This window comes from Habropoda laboriosa, unplaced genomic scaffold (assembly GCF_001263275.1).
Source record: "Habropoda laboriosa isolate 0110345459 unplaced genomic scaffold, ASM126327v1 scaffold648, whole genome shotgun sequence".
In the NCBI taxonomy this organism is placed as follows: Eukaryota; Metazoa; Arthropoda; class Insecta; order Hymenoptera; family Apidae; genus Habropoda; species Habropoda laboriosa.
The window spans coordinates 1,136,102-1,152,125 of NW_017100857.1; the positions used below are offsets into that span (position 1 = coordinate 1,136,102).

The 16,024-nt window shown below is 36.9% G+C and overlaps 1 protein-coding gene across 5 annotated transcripts in view; it reads left to right on the top strand.

Annotated features, from left to right (window-relative positions):
- Positions 1–11,442, top strand: part of LOC108577441 (TLD domain-containing protein 2) — a 57,544-nt gene extending 46,102 nt beyond the window's left edge. For 4 of the 5 annotated variants that reach the window (XM_017940590.1, XM_017940589.1, XM_017940591.1 and 1 more), the window contains 3 exons: positions 6,706–6,987; positions 7,304–7,473; positions 8,232–8,367. In XM_017940590.1, coding sequence (XP_017796079.1) covers positions 6,706–6,987; positions 7,304–7,473; positions 8,232–8,367 — 588 coding nt within the window. Of the gene's footprint in view, positions 1–6,705; positions 6,988–7,303; positions 7,474–8,231 lie in introns of all 5 variants that reach the window. The other variant, XM_017940588.1, reaches the window with a different exon arrangement.
- The last annotated feature ends 4,582 nt before the right edge of the window (positions 11,443–16,024 follow it).

Below are 16,024 nucleotides of genomic sequence, written 5' to 3' on the forward strand. Positions count from 1 at the left end.
GACAAACAATAGAATAATTATAGACAAGCTTGTCATTCACTTGCAATCGGAGGAAGAACATTCGATTGCACGTTTATCATAGAAATTCTCTCTCTACTCGAGACGAAAATAATTTCGATTAACTACGAATTATCGGTGAAATAAGAGAAGCAGGAGTTGATGATTGCTGTAATTAATGCAGTCGTAAGTACACTGTCATTCATAAGTACTGAGACACTCTGTATGTGATTTAAATTGCATTTCATCGTTAAAGATTCCAGACTGAATCATTTTTCTTTTTAGGATCTCAGTAATTTTGCAGGGACTATTGTTACTTATTATTTAAATTACATTTCTTTGCCAAGGTTAGTGTCACGTATCACTGAAAATATGATGCACCCGTTATATTACGAGATTCCAAACTAAATCATTTTCTTTTTTGTAGGATCACAATAATTTTGCAATGACTATTATTACCTATGATTCAAATTACATTTTGCGAAAAAATGTTAGTGTCACGTATCGCTAAAAATATGCGCACCCGTTATATTACGAGATTTCAAACTAAATCATTTTCTTTTTTGTAGGATCACAATAATTTTGCAATGACTATTATTATCTATAATTTAAATTACATTTTGCGAAAAAATGTTAGTGTCACGTATCGCTAAAAATATGCGCACCCGTTATATTACGAGATTCCAAACTAAATCATTTTCTTGGGATCTCAATAATTTTGCAATGATTATTACTACTTACGACCATATGATTTAAATTACATTTCTTTGTCAAAATTAGTGTCACGTATCGTTAAAAATATGCGCTCCCGTTATATTATGAGATTCCAAACTAAATCATTTTCTTGGGATCTCAATAATTTTGCAATGATTATTACTACTTACGACCATATGATTTAAATTACATTTTGCGAAAAAATGTTAGTGTCACGTATCGCTAAAAATATGCGCACCCGTTATATTACGAGATTCCAAACTAAATCATTTTCTTGGGATCTCAATAATTTTGCAATGACTATTATTATCTATAATTTAAATTACATTTTGCGAAAAAATGTTAGTGTCACGTATCGCTAAAAATATGCGCACCCGTTATATTACGAGATTCCAAACTAAATCATTTTCTTGGGATCTCAATAATTTTGCAATGACTATTATTATCTATAATTTAAATTACATTTTGCGAAAAAATGTTAGTGTCACGTATCGCTAAAAATATGCGCACCCGTTATATTACGAGATTCCAAACTAAATCATTTTCTTGGGATCTCAATAATTTTGCAATGACTATTAGTACTTACGACCATATGATTTAAATTACATTTCTTTGTCAAAATTAGTGTCACGTATCGTTAAAAATATGCGCTCCCGTTATATTATGAGATTCCAAACTAAATCATTTTCTTGGGATCTCAATAATTTTGTAATGATTATTACTACTTACGACCATATGATTTAAATTACATTTTGCGAAAAAATGTTAATGTCACGTATCGCTAAAAATATGCGCACCCGTTATATTACGAGATTCCAAACTAAATCATTTTCTTTTTTGTAGGATCACAATAATTTTGCAATGACTATTATTATCTATAATTTAAATTACATTTTGCGAAAAAATGTTAGTGTCACGTATCGCTAAAAATATGCGCACCCGTTATATTGCGAGGTCCATATTAAATAATTGACTTTTTAGAATCGTCGATAATTTTGTAACGACTGACTTATATTTGCTTCGCACATTCAGCAAGTGTCTCAATCCTTTCAGACAAAAGGGGACTTACAAAATCCCCTTTCGCAAAAACCACACACACCCGGTGACTCACAAGTATCTTTCACAATCTACTCCGCCTCTCCAAAAAGAAAAAACAGAATAAAAACGAAAAAATCACGGAAAAAAGCGAACATTTAGCGACAAGGCCATTTCCTCATTGTCCTTACACGGCTCCTCGAAGTTCCGCAGGTTGAATCAATCGCTCGTACACGCCCTGTCGCGTTTTCCCACGTCACACTTGGAGTTCGAGCGCGCTTTTCTCGAGGCTGGCTCCTTGATCCGGCGACGAGAAGCGCGTTAATTGACGCGACCTCGCTTCAATTGATGCGTATCGCGTAAAAGGCAGGGTTAAACCACACCGAGGGGACACTCGATCGCCGAAAAACTCTTATCTTCCCTCGTGAAAAAAAAAAACCGTTCACCAAGAGCAACGCGCGCGATACGTTCACCCCTTCCCGATTTTTTTTTTTTTTCTTTCAAGTTTCGCGCAATCGATGCAAACCGACCGACCATCCACGAATAAAATCGACGATGCTCGGTTGATATCAATGCTCTTCGCTGCAGACTCCTGTCGAAGCCAGAAACATACGCTTGTTTTTGTAAATCGACGAGAAAAGTGGAAAATATTCTTTTCTTAGTTACGTTTGGAGTTCGGTAACTTCGATTTTTTTCGACGGATTTTGGGTGCGAATTTTTGGAAGAAATGTGTTTAAAGATGGAGTGTTGCAATTTTCAGTTTTTTTTGGGATGAAACTGAATAATACAAGAATAGCAGATTTTTGTAATATTGAATTTTCTTTTGAAGATTTTATTTCACGTGTTTCAAAGCGGAAATTTTCTGAAGAAATGTATTTAAAGTTGGAGTGTTGCAATTTTCAATTTTCTAGGATGAGACTGAATGATATTACAACAAACAGCAGCTTAGTTTCTTTACTTTTATTTAAGAGAGATCGGTATTTTTTTTTTTTTCCTGTTACCTTTGGATTTTTGTAAGATTGAATGTTCTTTGAAGATGTGATTTCGCGTATTTAAAAGGCTCTTACAATTGGGCCGGGATTTTTAACAGAGGTGTATTAAAAAATGGAGTGTTTCAATTTTGAATTTCTGGGACGAGACAGAATGGTATTATAAAAATAGCAGATCAGTCTTTCTACTTTTTTTTTTTTTAAATGGAGAAATTAATCGGTACTTTTTCTTTCTACGTTACGTTTGGATTTTTGTAAGATTGAATGCTCTTTGAAGATGTGATTTCGCGTATTTAAAAGGCTCTCACGTTGGGTTGGGAATTTTTAGAAAGAAGTAATTTCTTGGGATGAGACTGAATACTGTAACAATAGCAGAGTTTTTGTATATTCTTTATCGAAGGAAACTTAATCGGTACTTCAAGTACTTAATCGGTACTTTATCAAGTACTTCAAGACAATTTATGGAAATTAACGGAACATAGTATATAATTCGGGCAAATCATCTAAGATTCGTGTCGGCAAATCTTATCGTATGCAGATAGGAAAAAAGAAAACTTAAAAAATTCCAATTCATTCTCTCAATTTAGATACCGACTGCACGTCGAATTCTTTAGACGGAGCGAAGAGCAAACTTAACAAACACGGTACCTGAAACGATAAAGAAAACCTAATGTCATTCTCACAATTAAAGTGTCGCAATTAATCAAAAATGAAACTCGTCGAAACGTTAAATCGAAGAAAGATCTTTCTTGCCCCTCTCTCTTACACAATCTTTTTCTCATTAGATATACACGAACATAATTCATTTCTCGTATAAAAAAAAAAAACTGTTTTATCACCGTTCAGAATTGCACACGTCAAATCGATGCACGTTTTATCGTCTCGACCAGAGAGTAATCTTAATTTTCTGCAAATGAATCGTGTTATCGAGCGTAACAGAGAAAGAAGATGGAAAAAGTACAGAAGGTTGTCGTTATCATTTTCTGCGAGGGAGGAATATTTGATAAGCATTTCCATTAGTTGTGTACGTTTCAATTTAACCACGACCTTAACCCATCTCCCTACTTTCTATTTTACTCTAATCTCGAACGAAACAACGAATCGACGAAATTTTCATTTGTAACAAAAAGGAAGGAAAGAGTAAACGATAAATGAAGAATCACACGAAGGTCAGTGGCGTACAAAGACTCCGCGACGTCCTCTAACGAAGGATTTACCCTTGATTAAATCGCAGATTCTATTCGAATTGATGACCCAAAAATATATATGTATAAAATCCATGGAATTTTTCATTTTTATCCTCGATTTTATTGCTTGGAACGTACAAACGTGTAATCCTTGAAACTTTCCAGGATTCTCTTTCTCCCCTTATAGAGATCTCTCTTCGCGTATAAAGAGATCCTTGATAAAAATTTTTCCCCAAAATAAAAATCCTCTTTGTTCTTCTTCGTGAAAAATTCTGAAATTCTGCGATAAAGCATTCTTTGTGAGAACAGTGTGAAGAAGATATTGTACAAATTATCGGTAGACTGCGAATTTTTATGCAAGTTCACATTGTTGAGAATATAGGAGAAAAAGTGGAATTTCGGCGGAAAATTATGTGTAAAAAGCACCGTGATTTGGATATTTTGGATACTTTTTTGTATTACCTGCATTCTGTGCAATTTTGTATATTTCAATTTTCTATAAATGCGTAAAAATTCGCGGTCTTATTTTATCAGCGGTCGGTAAGATCGTTTTCTTGCGTAGGAGGTTCTATGGTTACGAGAGGAAAATTCCCATCGATCTGTAAAGGTGGTCGCTGACACGGGCAACGCGACGAATAAGTTATGTAAATTTCATAATATTAATGGATGAGATGCAAAGTCCGATGGCAGAGCAACAGAGAGCAGCCTCGTTTTGACTTGTAATCCCACGAGAGACGATCGAGAGGAATTGTTACCGTTCAAGTCACGTGCACAAATGTGATTCACCGGCTTTTCACATCTGGATCAATTGATGGAACAACAACAGCCAGCACGCTTGATAACGGATCGTCGTTATTTTTCTAGCAATTTTTCACCGGTAATCTCACGTGCAAAGTATCGTCGTCACACTTGGAGCGTGAATCTTCTTTGTGAAGTTCGCCAAACGTAGATAAGAGAAGTTTTCCACTGTGAAACTTTCTTTGCGAGAACGATACAGCCTTGGAAAGTAGTTATTTCTTCTGTGAATTTTCGACAATTTTCCCTCGTAAATCTTGCGAATTTTAGTGAACTTTTCTAGGGAAATTTTCTGTATAAACCTGTGGACTCGTGAAAGAGAATTTTCTTTAGTAAATCCTCCAACATTTTCTGAACTTGGAAAACAGAATTTCCTCGAGAAAATTTCTCAAAATTTTCCACACAAATCCTTCGATTTATAAAACAGAATAATCTTTCACAAATCCCGCAGAATACCTTAAACCTAGGAAAACAGAATTTCCTTAGAAGAAAATTCGGAAAATTGCTCAAACTTCGAAAAAAACATTTTCACCGCAAAACCTTGACAAATTTTCCGTAGAAATCTTTGGATTTATAAAACAGAATTTTCTTTAATAAATCCTAGAAAATTTCTTAAGCTTGGGAAACGAAAATTTCCTCGGAAGAAAATTCGGAAAATTGCTCAAACTTTGAAAAAACAATTCTCTCTACAAAACCTTGAAAAATTTTCTCCGTATCTTCTCCGCGACATCATCTCTCGCAGAGCATTTTCTCCAAGCTTTCTCGAAGCAGGGGAATGCTAATAGGGGATGCCTCTTCTCCGTCGCGTCTCGTTTTCCCTCTCGTTTCCATTGGCGACGCCGGCCAAGACTGCTTGCGCAATCCTTTGTTGACTTCTCTGGGAAGAAAGGTCAAGGTGTTACAGCGAGACGAACGCAATTAACGAGCTGCGTTAATATGCTTGATGAACGAAAGACGGACGCGTTCCTCGCTGTATAAATATTCATAAATGACCACTGGTGCTGTGGATCAGGGAACGACCACCAGGCTTCTCTCTCCGACGTATTATTAATACAAAACAACAGTTACAACACAACACACTTGAGAATGCGTAGTACAATGTGTTCGTTGTGTGGAAATAGATGTGTTTCTTTAGACTTAGAAAATTAGGCTTTAGATACACCGATCCATTATTCCCTTATCCTTTCGTCCTTTAGCTATTAATCACTATTGTTTGAGTATCTCTCCTGTTTTCTGAATGTTTGAAATTTATTATCCATCCAGATCGCTGAGCACATCGTTTAGTATGATTAATCGCGTGATACACCGTACCTTGCACTTCTGTGACGTCGAGTTTGTACTTGACGAGTGCAACGGTACGCCTGCAACGGTACGCCTGCAAATGAATGTTAATGGGATGGAAATAAATATGGCGGTGAGAAGTTGATCAATCTTTGAGGATAGATAGGACTTTTTCTCAGTGGAGTTGTCGTTAATTGTGAGAAATTTTTCGGTGACCATAATATAATGCGATACATATAATGTTTCTACAAAAATTTGAATTAGAATTTTAGGGAATCTTCTGAGAAATTTTTCAGTGGTTCCACTATGAAGTATTCGATGAATATAATTTGAAATTGAAATTAATAAAAGTTTGCGATAGAGATAATTTTCCATCGAGACTTGTAATATTCCAAAGAAAATACCTAAAATCTTCTAATAAATTTTCCACCATGATTTTCAGTAAAAATCCCTCAGAAATCTGGGAAAACTCTTAAAAAGTAATTCTTCGACCCCAAAAGCCTCGAGTGTCGTGAATGATTGACACGTATCACTGGATCTTCGTACTCTAGCCTCCGAGTAAAGATTCTACCTCGAAATACAATGGACTCAGCGATCGTTCTCTCGATCTTTCGTAGATCTCCTCTCTCCCAGAATATTCCTGAAATTTCATTTCCCCGATGAAAAATATATTCAATTACCGATATTTTTTCATTCGCCGTTCACAGGTACTGTCTATGAGCGAGGAGCTCAGGCGAGCACTCTACACGAACAGCGCCGTCTCCCTAGACAACGATGTCATCGTTCCTGACCTGGTGGGCAACACCGAGATCCTCAGCGACGACCACAGGGAACAATTGTGCCGGCATCTGCCCGCAAGGGCGGAGGGCTACCTCTGGACCCTTGTGTTCAGCACCAGTCAACATGGGTTCAGTCTGAACAGCATGTACAGGAAAATGGCCAAGATAGAGAGTCCAATCTTGTTAGTCATCGAAGACACAGAAGGCAATGTGAGTTCTAGAATTCGTCGAATTTTTCGGGTTGATTAAGTAGCTCGACGAGGGAAGAGACAGCTGTGAAATGTTTGAAATTAATGTAGAATTGAACAGAATTTTGAGAATGAATCACAGAAAAAATAACTTGGAATAAATTACTTACCATTGGTAGCCCAATAAACATAGAAGAAATAAATAAAATTATCGGAGGAGAATTCGTTGAAATTGATGTGGATGAACGCGAGAGATCCCTTGAGAATGCTCGGAGCGGAGGATTTATTAGTAACTGGTGCAGTCGTCACAGTAAATCATCCTTTTCTCGTGGTTACAGGTGTTTGGTGCGTTGACCTCGTGCGCTCTACACGTGAGCGATCTCTTCTACGGAACCGGGGAGTCCCTTCTCTTCAAGTTCACGCCCAGGTTCCAAGCGTTCCACTGGACAGGTGACAATTTATACTTCATCAAGGGCAACAACGAGAGCTTGGCTATCGGGGCCGGGGAGTAAGTTTCACAGAATTTTTCTCCTGAAGTATCTACGTTTAACCCTTTAACGCTCACCATTTTTCCGTTCGATGTGTGCCAAAAATGACGAATTTTGACAAGGATCAATGTTTGGAAGTGATCCTCTTCGATCAGTTTCACTTTTTTCGAAGAAATCGTTCCCTAGGCGTGCAGAAATAAATTTACTGTAACTCACATTTTTGCTACAATAGAAAGAACAACACAGTACGGAAAATTTAGGAAAATAGCTGCACGTATCAAGGGGTTAACCTGTCGATAATTACCAACGCGAGATTAGTTAAATGGTTGTTACACAAGCGACTTACATGGTCGTTTGATTGTACCAGGGATTATACTTATGCTGATACCGGATTAATTTGTTATGAAACTATGGTTTGAGAGATTACGCGTGTAAGAGGTGATTTAATGGCGACTTGTTGCTCAAGGGTGAATTTCTTCAGCTGTTATATTGTGAAAAATGCTAAGCTGATTTCCACTTCGCACATTTTACCTATGTACATCTAAAAAAGAAAAAACAGATAAAATCGTTCGTTACGCTGTTCGAACAATCGAATAAAAATATCTAAGCAATTTCCAAGCATCGAAATGGTACATTTTGATTTCATTCGATAAACAATTCGCTTGTAATAGTTATTCCAAATTTCCTTTAACGAGTAAATACCCTTACGTGAAACGTGTCAAATATAATTTTCCCCTATTTGATCAACTTTACTAATTTCTCTTGTAAAATTTTTCAGCGGAAAATTCGGTCTATGGCTGGACGGAGACCTGTACCAAGGCAGGACGCAGTCGTGCAGCACCTATGGTAACGAACCTTTGGCGCCGCGCGAGGATTTCGTGGTAAAAACGTTGGAGTGCTGGGCATTCATATAGGACACAGCCACCACGTACACGTTGTCCGTGACGTCGCCCTCGCCGCAACCTAATCTGACTTGAATCCCGAGAGTCTCGCACTGAGGTTGATCGTCCCCCGAAGAAGAAAATGACGAAGAAAGAAGAGGGAAGAATTGTCATAGCACAGTGGAGAGGACTGTTACCAAGATTTCCAAGAGACATTTTACCAGAGGAGATTAAAGAGAAAACAGAAAAAAAAACCGATTAACGGGATTTACCGGTTAGCTCTCGATTATCGTCGATAATGGTATTCTTTAAACGGAGAGAAGAAAGAGAATCCTCCCCCCGACGTATTTTCCTAGAAACGGGACGAGAGATTTTTGTCGAGCGTGTTTACCGGATGTAGAAGAGAGAAGACATGGAAGAATTGTGATTTTTTCGTTAAATTGGAAAGAAGATACGATGGAAAAGACGTGTTGGTTGAAGAGAAGGAAGAAAAAAGAAGATGAGAATATTGAGAAAAGGTTGTAACGTTGTCGAGTAATATGGAACGTTAGAACCACACGCGGACTACGAATTAATTAATTAACCGATCGATTCGTCGTTTAATCGTCCTATGTTTGTTTTTCTCCTTTTCTGTCTCTTTTCTTTTTTAAGTTGCCGTATTTATTTTATTTTTTTATATATGTATTTTCGTTGAATGAGCCTTTATTACTCGTTCGATTATGATTATTGTTTTTTTCTTCCACGCGATCGCGTGTCGTTCGAGAAAAGGATCGAAGGATCGACCACGATGACGATGTGAATTTGCTACGATAATGTATAAAGATGATGAGATAATCGAGGAGGATGATGTTGATGATGATAATGATGATGATCGTGGTGTGTTGCCTTCGAACTAGTCGCGAGTATAACGATATAATATTAACTGATAATAATAACGCTTCGTTTTTTTGAGAGATTACACGATCGCCGATAGATGAGGTACGATCGTTGATCGCGCGAGCAAAATGTGAGAGAATGAGGTGAAAGTGTGAATGGGTGATGCTGAGATTGTGAAAGGGAAACTAAAACGCGTCTCCACGATGGAGAGAATCGATGATGAATAATGCGAGAAAAAGATTAAAGAAACCCACGAATCGAATGATAATAACGATGATAATGATAATAAATATGATATCACGATGATGCAAAAAAAAACACGACACTACGAGAATGCTAAAAACTAACCGTATTTGTTGATGTGTAGTTACTGTAGATAGATGAATGTAAATATATATATTATGAAATCGTGTTTACGGTAAAAAAACAAACAAATGATTAATTTTAATGAAGCAAACAACAAGAACAACAAAAAACAAACAAACATCAGTATAATGATACCACGCTAAAAAGATGGAGAAACACACGTTGCAAATGAACATTGTGTTAACTCGTTTCACGTATATCCCGAAGGACACACGCTGACTATATATATATATGTATACATAACACGAATACTTACTACGAATTTGTGCACACACAATACAATTCGAACGATCGAGCAACAAACACATACATACACACATATCGATCGGATTGATACGATGATACTCTGATGTAAAACGATCTAGGATCTGAGAACAAAACGTAGCTTCTAGAAGACAAAACAGTACTGATCTTACGCTGATACTAAAAGAAGTCATAGTGAAGAGATCATAACAGCACAGATATATTAAGAAGAAAAGGATATAAACGATATCCGTCGTTGACACGAATTAGAAACGCGACCAGAAAAAGAAAAAAAAAATACAGAGCGTTTGCTTCTTGTGTCTCTCAAGTGACCACACGAACACACACACGCCTGTGCCTCGCTTCGCTCTCTTTCTCTCCCTCTGCTGATAGAGCACACGCAACTTAACCACAAAACATTACAGTGTTTCAATTTTAACGAATGAAGTTCTCTGCGTACAATCAGAGCCGATGGAAGGAAAGCGTATATTGCACTGATGGAGCTCTCCTGGTCTTTCTTTTTTTTTTTTTTTTTTTTGCCCCCTCGCGAGAGCTTCACGCTACTCAGACAATAAAGAGGAGTTTCATCATGGTATCGTCGATTTTTGTTACACACCCTGTAGACACCGTCTGTTGTAAGCTCGTTGTTCTATCGTGAACGAACCAAAAACACTGTTCGAAGTACTTACATTGAGGAATATCACGTCAAGAATATAGTTGTTTACATGGTTCATTCATGAATGAGAACGAGGTGAAAGAATTTTGAGAAAAAGGAAAGATATTGTAAAGTTTTTTACGTCGCGTTTACCGTTTCGCTCGGCTCTGAAGATTGGCGAGTCGACGTCAAATAGAGAAACACATACACAGACACACAAAACACACACACGCGACCAGGTGTAACTGTCCGAGCTTATAGTCTCTCACTATGTGAATTAATTAGGATTGATAGACTGTCGCGAGAGAACCCACCGTTTCTACCGCTTTTTAAACGCGAAAGTTTCTGTTCATTGACAGAGAGATTTGTAGGATTAAAGAAAACAAACAAAACAAAAAAAAAGCGTTGTTTAAAGGTAAAACGAAACGAGGAGGATTGATTGAACATCGGACGTTAGGTGTTTTTTGATAGTCAATTTTGTAAATTGAAACTGCTTCGCGAATCAGGTGAACATCCTGCGAGAAACAACGTCCGTTAAGCGAGTTCCGGTTTGTTATTATAAGCCAGAGAATGATTTTCATTGCGAGAGGAAAGATGAGAACGAGACGCCATTTTGTACCGTAGCGAAACACAATGGTTACCATTCCTTCCATTTTAATAGGAACAGTTCTCGCGTCGTTTCTACGATTTGCATCCTTCCACGAAAACCTGCTTTTTTTAAAATAATCCATTTGACGAATGTATAAATTGAAGGTGAATTGATTCAATTTTTAATTCGAGGGAGAAAACTTTAAAAAAAGAAGCGTATTGTAATGTGTACTACGTTCACTTGCGACGTGGATCGTCGCAAAAGTCTCGAAAGAAAACGCGCAGGAGGAATGAAAATCGTAGATCTGAACGAGAGCAATATCTCCGTGCACTGGTTATGAAACGCACTTGAACAAGAAAAAAAAATAAAGAAAACACGGTAAAAAATGAATGATCGTTGAATAAAATAGAAAAAAATCCTATAGAGTACGGTTTCAAGCAGAAAACAAAAAACGAAAAATAGAGAGAACAAAAAAGCAGCTATGGAAGGCACAGAAGAAAGTGCGTATTTCAATCGCGTAGCTTATTACTACCTGTGTCGGCTTCGTTAGGATAGTTTCGAGTACGTTGTACACGATCATAGTGCGTTGCCTAGGACATAATGAAAAACAAGTTTAGCGTACTCTTGTGATACTAAAAACGAGTTAAAGAAGAAAATACGAAAACGGCAATGAAAATATTATATCGCTTCGAGTGTGTCGCTCGGGAAAAACAGCTGTTTCTTTCGTGGCAGAGAGGATCGTTCGAGTTGAATTACGTGCGACTCCCCGATGGAACTCTGATAATAATTTATAATATATATAGCGGAAGTGTGCTCGAACCGTAGCAGATTTTCTCTTTCTTTTCTGTCTGAAAAGGACTCACAACCCTCGCCTCTAAAATGCCGAAGATCATGGTATAAATGTAACATTGTAACGTGAAATAAAAGAAAATGATGTGTGTCTGAGATGAAATGCATCTGTTTTCTTTTTGTTTTTCATTTCGTTCTTCCGTTTTACATTTTCGTTCCTTCTGTTCTTGTGATTGATTGGAGCGACTTGAATGAATCCCATTGAACATCGAATGCAAAAAGAATTCTCTACACTTAAGTTACTGCAGTTTATTTATTTCGATTCTATTCAGTTCTGTAAAATCGTGATAAATTCATAGCAACTCTTTTTTTTAACAGTAATTTAATCTTTGTAAATATATTTGTTCAGCAATGAAGTTCATAATTGTCAGAGGGTCACCTGCTTGAATGAACTAATCGATATTTACACTTCATAACTGAATGATCGGTCCTGCAGAATTGATCAGAAATTGGTGGTTCCTTAAATTGTTTCGAGCAACGTATATACTGATCGAATTCTTCGATATCCTTCGAATGAAACGCTTGTCGCTGAAGAAATGAGAAAGCGAACTGCCCGGAAGAATTCTTTTTCTTCTACTGAAATGAACTTCAACTTAAGAACCTTTAGGAACGTCCTCTGCACACTGTAGGTGTCGTTGTCTGATCTAAGATATACGCTACTGCCTCCACCGAAGAAATTATAAACTAAGCGTGTGCCATATATCGGAATCGACGGATCCTAATCTTTAAACGGCGATACCCTCTCCTTGTATGATCTCAATTGCGATATATTTGTACGCGAGCTTAAACGTTACCTGACTATCTTCGATGCTATAACTTGAGGAAAAGAAAATAGAAGGAAAAAATAGGTCTGGTACCTTTCACTGTTGGATCGTTTGTTAAACAATTTGATTAATACACCCGTTTGAGAATAAGAAAATACAAATGAAGAATTCTGACAGTGAAAGGGTTCGAATCATCGAACATTCCTCCACTGCATTGTTCTTATCGACCTTGAACACGCTGAACACAGACGAAACAATAGTTCACTGTTCTAATCAATAGAGGAGAAACAATCAAGTAAGCGTCCTAGCTTTCTGCGTGTGTACATGTGATATACCACACATGTAGCGGAAGTAGAGAAAGAGCGGGAAAAATCTCTGCTCATGAAACAGAATTAATAAATTGTAAGAAAAAAAAGAAGAAGCTCACACAAAAAACCGTAACCGTAATAATCGCAAAAGTAATATGTATAATCGTATAGTTAATTAGTGGACGTTAGCGTATTAAACAACAAGAACGAACAAACAAGAAACAAACAAACGAAAAGCAAAGAAACGATGTAAAGTTAAATGAGAGAGGGCGACAAGTTTTTGCTAGGAGACGAAGGGAAACTTCTTTGGAATACACATTGTCAATTAGATTCAGACTGATCGCAGGGATTGAACAGGCATTAATGAAAAAGAAAAAACAAAAAAAAAATGGAAAATAAACAACAACTCGATGTTCTTCGATGTTTAGCTAGATATTGTTGTCGTCGTTAATGATGATCGTCGCCGAGATGGCACGATCTTGCGCCTGCATGATGACGTAACGTGAAGGATCGAATGAAAGAGAAAACAAAAAAAGATAAAGAAGCTTGGAAGATCAAAAGAATCGAAATGATAAAGAAACATCTCCGTGTTTATTACCACGCGAATATTTACCGATAAAACTTGTTAGAGAGAGAAAAAGAGAGGGAGAATGAACAACTTCACGCTACGTCGTTAAATCGTAGACGATTTTACACGTAAACAGCTAACCACAAACGAAAACTCCTTAAGATGTAGAGGAACATGATCGTCGTTCTTGGCTTGCGCAACACACGAAATTCTTTTCTATATTCTTTCTCATTATTTACTCACCGAACACATAGAAGTCTGCATAATTTGTGATACGATTAAGAACCAAGAAATTCTTCTGTGTGACATAGGTTACGTACACGTATATTTAAAAAATATAGTAATTAGATTATTTGAACGTGTAGAAATGTTTGGACGAATGATACACCGTATGTATCGAAGCGAATTAATCAAGTGCCACGTTCTGACGACTTATTTGTTCCTCTCGCTAAAAAATTGTTACACGTGTTCTTCTCGTTACAGAATTTAGTTCGTGGAATTACCGTGATCTTTGACAGTTTGATCATCGTGCAAATACGAATAAAGATCTGTTAATTCATTGACAATTACAAGATCAGCATTACGTTACTTCACCGCGATAAGGATACATTTTGCGTGAAAATACATGGAAAATCACTGAAACTTCATTTGCCAACTACGTTTCGCCGTTCTGCGAAACGAATAATCTTATTTCGTATTCCTGAATTACGTATAACTCAATAATATCACAAATTACGCTGCACTCTGCGTTTATGGTTATGTTTTAACTTCATAATATTTTAAATAATTTCTCTTCAACGATACTACCATAAAATACCGAAAAATTTTTATGATACCTAAAATTTAAAATTGTTCTTTATTCTTGTATTTTTACGATTCGATTTATTCGTTCTGTTAAGTCATGTTTTCAATAAAATTCAATTTGAAGTTGCCGCAAGACCATGAACTATGAACTAATCACACTAAACAGTAATTCTATCGCGTGTCTCACTTGCAGAAGCACGATATACGTATAAGACTCGAATTTTCCCTGTACAAACTGCGCAAACGATATTCTAAAAGCATTTTTACACTGTTGCGCATCGTCCCTGAATCGAAGGGCGACTCATTCTCCCCGTTTCTCCGGGCAAAAGCGTTTTTTCCACCGATCGGTCGAAGGTTATCGCAAGTTTCCATTATCGGATCATTATCCGATAACATTTTATCTGACCATATGGACAACATGTCAGGATAAGGAAAATAAAACAGGAAAGAACGTCGCCTCTATAACCTGGCACATTTTCGAGATATCGATCGATACCGTTGTTCTCTGATTATCGAATTTTTACATCGAGAGGCCTAGGTAGATAACTTCAATCGCGTTTAGAGTAACGAAATCGTTGTCATCAAGTTCGATTATCAAAAAAGAAAAGAGAAAAAAAATAAACGTAGAAAAAAGTGAAAATGACAACTCATACATTTCATCTCTGTCCTCCTTGATCGCAAGTTTTTTTGAAGGGAGAAAAACATATCCTCCTCTCTGAAAGGGAAAAAATTTTGACTTTTAACAGTTTCACGAAATGAAAATGGATCTGAGTGATAGGGGAGACAAGACCCTCTCGAAACACACACAACTCTCTGGACCAATGAATTTTACACTAACTTACTAATATACTATCGCCTATATCACCACTTAATCGCGAAAGTAAATTTCTCCCCCGCTTCGTTAGGATCCCGGAAAGAACGAAAAAAAAAACCGAACAATCATTCCTCACGAGGTTCTCACGAGCAGCAGATTAAAGAAAAAAAGAAAGAAAGAAAAAACGCAAAACCCACAAGCAAACACACTGTGTGTCTATCGTAATCATATATTAGCCAAACTGTATACCGTGTATGTTGAGTCAAATGTCGTGAAAAGCTACGGAGCAAAGGGAAGATGGAGGTGCGTCTGTGCGTGTTCATTTTCTTCCTCCAAATATATGTACATATATTGCCACGTGAAACTCGTTATCTCGGACAGAGTCAACAAAACTGTTTTAATTTCGAGGAATTTTCGATCGAAGAAAAAGGTTTTTTAGCTATTTTCTTGGTAATTTAAGGAGCCTTTCTTTCTGTTCGTCGTAAACATAAAAATATTTATGATACTTTGATTATACGTTGTGTATGTTAAGAAAATCGCTACGATTGCAAACGTGCCCCATTCTTCTCGGTAAAATCACGTGTAAAAAAGGAGACGGGAAGAAAGGGAAATGTGCGTGTGTATGCATGTATATAACGTACATATAATATAAGCGTTTACGTGTGTATTATACTATCGCGCATGTGTACATTGCGTATACATACTACCGCAAAAATAAAAAAAAAAAAACAGTTTAGAGTCGCAGCGTGCATACACAGCAACAGAAAAAAAAAACTGTAGCGCGAACGAGGCCACTATACATACATACATATATACATAAATATAAATATAAATATATACATATTTAATAACTG